At 31.4% G+C, this 6821-nt stretch overlaps 1 protein-coding gene across 1 annotated transcript; it reads right to left on the bottom strand.

Moving 5' to 3' along the window:
- Positions 1–4150: 4150 nt before the first annotated feature.
- Positions 4151–6153, bottom strand: LOC119663158 (syntaxin-binding protein 5-like; the record flags this gene model as incomplete). Its single annotated transcript, XM_038072823.1, has 3 exons — positions 6096–6153; positions 4331–4624; positions 4151–4259 (listed from the first exon to the last, which is right to left on the bottom strand). Coding segments are annotated over exons 1-3 (461 nt in total), but the record flags the coding sequence as incomplete, so codon positions are not given.
- Positions 6154–6821: the final 668 nt, after the last annotated feature.

Below are 6821 nucleotides of genomic sequence, written 5' to 3' on the forward strand. Positions count from 1 at the left end.
CCAGTGTGCGATGTTTGAAAAAACAGACGGAGAATAGAAGCAATCATTAAGAGAATTTTGGAAAAACTACAATATCATGAATGCTGTAGAAAACATAAACCTTTCTTGGAATCAGATAACTGAAAGATCTGTTAAAGGAGTATGGAAAAACATTTGGCCAGATTTAAGTAAGAGCGAAACATCAGCTAGTGTTTCTAATGGTGAGCTTCTAATGATGAGCTTAAGCGGGCTCTTACTGTTGTAGGAAAATATATATGTATTTGTGTTATCGTTCTACTTAATCTTATAATAATTTTTTAGGTTAAAATAAAAAGCAATTCATCTATTTGTTAACTAGGTTTCTTGTCTCTAGCCGCACAAGACGTTATGCTTCTGCTTGCAAACTCCAACTGCTGTTACTGGTGATGCCATATTATTTTTTTTATTATCATATTTCATAAAATGGCAATATGTATCTATGGAAACAATTTTAGTGAAAAGCAAATGTTATTCGTTTATAATAAATGATCTGATTTTAAGACTGTTTAGTATATATGAGTATATTGCCTTAATTGATTGTGGATCAGTGCAGTTGAAAATTAAAGATTTGTTGTCTATGAAGACTGCAAGTAAGAAACGAAAATGGTAAGTTAGTACTGAGGAGTAGATAGGGTACTCAAACATAAAGTGATTCAATGTTTCTTTTTTTTATAAATTACATAGTGTAAATAGGTTGTTGATTTTGAGTTTGTGGATTTGCCCCTTAATACAAAATCGAGAGGTGTGACTTATTGACAACCGCAATCGGGCGATAACCTTTGCCATAAAAAATTGCTTTCGGTCAAAGAGGTAAGACAGGTTTGTCATCAATACCTCTCAGTATATTGCAATTCATGGAATGTCAGTTGGTAACTTTTAAAATGTCTTGAAATTTTAGATGTCTTTCATAGCGTTCAAGGGCCGTAGTTCGGTTTTCAATCCAAATTGCTGCAATCGGTGTTTCCACAAGTTTGTTATATTTAACACTTGAAGAAAGTCGTTAAATTGTGTAACTCAATTAAATTCACTTGCAGTAGGGTTATTAACGTGCAGGTAAAGGAGACGAAGGCGGCATATAGGTATCTTGATTGGTCTATTTGGAGAATTCGTATGATGCAATCAATTCCGCGTTTGAAAACTCTGTATGACATTTTTACAAGGCCTAATTCAAGAATAAGTGCTGCATTATATGTAGCTTGGGGGAGTGCTAACAAGCGTTTGTAGTACGTTGACTGAACGATTTTTAGTGAATCACAGTATCGCATGCCACACACTTTTGTTGCATATAAAAGTATTCTGGATACAGTGCAGTCGAATAGTTTTGCCCGACCTTCCCAAGAGTCAGATTTAAATTTACTATTCGTTTGTAATGCCGTTCCGTACGCCATTTTCCCATTTCTTATGAGAGTTTCTGCTGCACATTTGCCTAATGTGGAGCTTAAGAAATTTACTCCCAAGTATGTGTAGGAATTCACAACAGGAATTTTTTAACGATTGTAAAAGAATTTTTCCTTCTCTTCTAAAGTGGAAAATTTGTGTTTTGTCTGTGTTTACAACGAGCTTGTTTTTTTTGCAGTAACTTTTAAGTGCCAATAAACGTTTTCGTAAAATAAAGGGGGACCTAGCTAGGACAACGACATCGTCTGCAAAAAAAAAGCATCAAGGTATCATGTAAACCGTCAATATTGAGCCCTTCAATATGAAAAGGAGAGGTTTGATAAAATGTTTCCGATTATGTGATTTAATAAGATTCCAAAAGTCTTTCGATATTTTTACGTTAAAGAACTTATTTTTGACCTGATTTTCATATTCCGTTCTTTTTGCGGACAGAATTTTTTAATAATTAACTTTTGGATCAATGTATACCGTTTTAGTTTCAGCTAAAAAGCTCTCTCGCTTGCACGTTTTTAAGGCATTTACATTTTTCTTTGCAGCTGGTAGTTCTAAATCAAACCATGGCTTAGAAGTATAGTAAGGAGCGTTAGCGGATTAAGTAATATCCATTTCTGACGCTTAAACGGATTTTTGAATAGAGGTTACAATTAGATCCATGGTCGATGGATAGTTGAGTGTTATTATTTTGTAATTATTAATTAATTACAATCCTTAATAAAATCGTGGTTCATAAATATAATTTAGTAATATGATATGAGAAACATTTTACTGATGTTTCAATTTCGGTTTAGATATTCCGTTTTAGGTAATTGTTTTAATTTGATGATTGGTGTAGTCTCATCGGTACTTATTCGTCTTTTTTCGATGCGAATAACATAAAGCTGTGTTGTCTGAATAAGTAGCTATCATAGTTCTTGGAAATGTTGTTTCTTCAATATGCACTGGGTACACAAGACATGAAAAAGAGCCAACAACACTGGCTTGATGTACTCCTGCTATAATTACTAAGATATTTCAGTATTCTGCATCATATTTAACTGAGAAGTAGGATAGGATATTTAATTTAAATAGCAGTTCTTTGTGTTACACCGTGCATAATGACATTGCGATCTTTAGGTAACAAGTGATTATGTAATTTTTTTTGTCCATTTCAGCAATTTTTTGCACTTATTGCATAGTTGTGATTTCACCTTACTCAGAACTGATGGCTAGGTATTATATGTCATTGCGGCAATATAAGTTTTCGTGTTTCAAAGACGATTAACTTAAATATCTAATTAATATTTTGGAAGATTTTTTGGATATATGCTTGGTTATGTTATTTTTGTTGTACCAAATTGATTTTTGAAACGTTAAGGCTTAGATTTGTATTTGAAAGTAATTGTGGAACAGTTTGTAGATGACGGTTATTATCATATTTTAAGGAAAATTGATAAAAAAGCAAACAAATTTCGTATTTTCAAATGTTATAGTACACCGCACGATACGTGTATTTTTATGATTTAATTTAACAATTTGTAATACTTATATCTAATATAATACAATATATAAAAGCTGTATTAAGTAAAGAGAGTTATTTAAGAAAGAGTTGTAAACGTTAACTCAAATATTAAACTTAATGATTTTTAATAAGGAAAATTACTTTCTAAAAAAAAAAAATTAGAGCGATAGAAAACCAATAAATAACATAAAAAGAAATCAAGAAATGCAAATAGTCGGAGAATAAATTTCATTAAGTCCAACAAAACCAAAGCAAATTACACCATAGCAAACGATATAACCCATCGGCATTTTTTAATCTATAAAAATAATGTGTGTATTCGTCATTAAACCAATCAATCTTCCAAAAAAACCATAATAATCGAGCCGACAAAAAAAAAATTCAAAACTAGCATATACCGATACTCATTCTAAAAGTAAGTCAAATCCCAAAAAACCTGCATAATTTCCCTAAAATACACAGAGATATATTAAAAGAAGTACTCAAACATAGGAAAAAAGGGCCAGGGAAGAAATTCATGCGAACCACCAGGATATTGATTGATGAATTTATTATGAAAATGAATCTTGTTATAAAATACAAATTTTTTCACTTTTCAAAATAATCGGGGTTTTGGTTATATATTTCATATTAAGAAAATACAATACATTTTTAATACAGGTTGGTTTAAAAGTCTTGAAAGCGTCATCTATTAACCCGAAGAAGAACCAAAATTTATATTCCACTTTCATAATTCATCCAATATATTTAAAATTGTAGGTCTATATTTTAAAAGAGATTTCGGTATGGCGAATAATGAATAAAAGTTTTGTTGATGTTGAAAAACTTTTGAAAGGGTTCTCGGTATGAAAAGGTTTATTGTAAATTTTTTAACATAAAAAAAAAATATTTAAGCGAAAGCAGAAGGTAAACAATATCTAATGCTAAAACATAAGAGAAAAAATTGAGACGTGTGATAACAGGAAGAGATGAGTTAATACTCATTTCGATAATAGTTAAAAACTATAGTTTTATATATATATATAAACTATAGTTTTTAACTATTAACGAGCTTGTCAGTTATGTTAAATTTTAATTATTTTTTGTGTTAAATCGTAAGTACAGTGATTAATATTTTAAGTTGATAAAATAAATTTATATCTATTTATTATATCTTTATAAATTCTTTCCTTGTATTTGTGTTTTATGTCATAGAGTATTATGTATACATTTTATCATATTTTTTACAGTTATTACCTTAGTTCTGTTAAAGATAAAAAATCTATATCCAGCAAAAGCTTCAAACTAGGAAGACTATGAACCATTAAATGACCATTAGAAAGATATGTTGCTAAGCAAGTTCCATCTAAATATTTTGCAAAAAAGGGAATATATAAACTCGATATAGATAAAATACTAATTATTAAAATTATCTACCCTTCATTGCAATAGTTTCTGCTTTAACAGCTATACCCATTTCTTGTAATTGAATTCGATAAATGCAGCATTGGTTCATAACATCAAAAACTTTTGTTTGTTTAACACTTGTTATTACGAGATATTGCCTATCTGTAAAAGTATCTAACGCTGTACTAATGCTTCCACTTATTCCAGTTGTACTCCCACTACTGATGCTGTTTGTGTTGCCACTAACTGAAGCGTTAAAAATTGTACTGGCAGTTGTTGGTGTTAATATCGGACTAGTTTTCGCACTTCCTTTTGTTGGTGCACCTGAAATAAAAATAAAAATAATATAATCACTACATTTAATCATGATTATATATTATAACATATTTTTTTATTTTTCTAATTGCAAAATCAAACGAATTTGGCTTCATGTTGGTTAAAAAACAAAAAAGTGTACAAAAATATTGTATACTTGTCATAGCAGAAATCAGGGCATGTATCCGAACCGAAAACCGAAAAAACTGATATTTTCGCTGGAACGAAAACCGGAACCGAACCGCAAAAAGAAATATTTGCACGAAACATATGTTAACTAAATTCAGAACTAAAATGCAACACACTATTGAGCTATAATTTATTAACAGGAATATATTATATACTTTAAGTAGGCGATAATTGAAAATTTTTTTCAATTTTATAAATAAAACGTGTCCGTTTTAGTGCTAAAATTTCATGCAATAATAAAAATTTAAAATAATAATAATATATAAATAATGAAAATGAAAATTTATATTTATTATTATCCAATGAGTTAACTGCACTAAGAAGTGAAAATGAAAAATTGAAATCTTTTAAAAACCTACCAGAAATCATAGAAACAACTCATAACATTGCAAAATATGAAACCGAAGAGGAGGAACTTGCCAGGGAGACGGACTGAATCTTAAAAAAGAAAAGACCAACTAAAAAACGTAAGGCCGAATCCTTTCCTGAAGTAGCTAGTCAAAGTAGATCTAGTGTTGAAACAAATACTTGCCCAAAAAGACAAGCTGCCCCTAATAAAATTGCTCGACCTCCTCCTATTGTTATCAACGGCTTAAATGATTTAAAAAATGGCATGCTCAATTTATCGCAACTATAAAAAACAAGTTTTTTGTGAGACTTATAAATAATGGTTCACATAGAGTATCAATTTTTGACTGTTTTGACTATACATCTGTCATAAAACTCCTAACTCACGAAAATATTTCCTGGTTCAGCTACGAAGACAAGCAAATTAGGCCAATAAAAGTTATAGTAAAAAATCTTCCCCACTCGTGTGATCAAGAATCGATTATAAATGACTTAAACAACCAAGGTTTAAAATTAATCGGTGCGATAAACAAACTCAAATGGAAGACTGAACAACCGCTTGATATGTTCCTTTTGTTTGACTCAACCGAAGATGTGAAGAAAATATATGAGATAAAAAGAATTCTTAACACAATTGTAAAGATTGAACCCATCAAACCGTCAAACTTAATTCCTCAATGCAAAAAATATCAATCGTTCGGTCACAAAAAAGATTTCTGTGGAAAACCTCCACGATGTGTTAAATGCGCCGGCAAACATTTAACTTCTGGCTGCCAAAAGACAGCGTCCGATAAGCATAAATGCTGCAACTGTAACGAACTGCATTCAGCGAACTATCGTGGTTGTATAGTCACTTAAGAATTACAAAAAATAATATTGAAAAACAAACGTGACAAAATTAAGGCTAACGAAAATAATTAAGTTGCTAATTCAGAATTCGTACAATCACTACGAGCCGTTATGGAGCAACTAAGACCAGTACCAACGGCAAACCACTCCATATCAAAAATATATGTATCAGCGGATCTCAAAAAAAAGTACTCATGTTTATCTACGCTATGACACTGTTCAACCACCTCTCAAAGCATCTTATGATGGACCATTTAAGGTAACCCATCGCGACGATAAGTTGATAACTATTCTACGAAAATACAAACCAGTACGTGTAAGTATAGATCGGGTCAAAGCTGCCTATCGTTGTGGTGACAGCACAACAGATTATTGCACATTGAAAAGCAGACGAAAATAACCAGGAGTATCCTGCAAATAAAATTCAAACACCGTCTAGCGACAGGTGAATTCGGTTGCCAGTTCGATTTGCTGAGAATGATTAATCAGTGACATAGGATCACTAATTATATCGTGACATTGCTTCGCTCAATCACTGGAGAGGGAGTAATACACAATTGGTGACCCGACACGAGCACATACTCACATACGACATTGGCGCGTACAGCAAATAGCAGACCCCTTAGCATTGTCAACACGTGGTAATTACAATTGGTGAGCTTGTAAAATAGTCGTTCTAACAACTATCGAAAGAGGTATATATTATTAAAGAGAAAAATAATAAGTCATTTTTATGACCACAACATTTTTTTACCATAGCTAGCGAAAATGGAATCTGATCAACAAATGCCGATCCTGCCGCAGCAAGATGAAAAAATCT

Source organism: Teleopsis dalmanni, unplaced genomic scaffold, assembly GCF_002237135.1.
Source record: "Teleopsis dalmanni isolate 2A unplaced genomic scaffold, ASM223713v2 unscaffolded_contig_0170, whole genome shotgun sequence".
Taxonomy (NCBI): domain Eukaryota; kingdom Metazoa; phylum Arthropoda; class Insecta; order Diptera; family Diopsidae; genus Teleopsis; species Teleopsis dalmanni.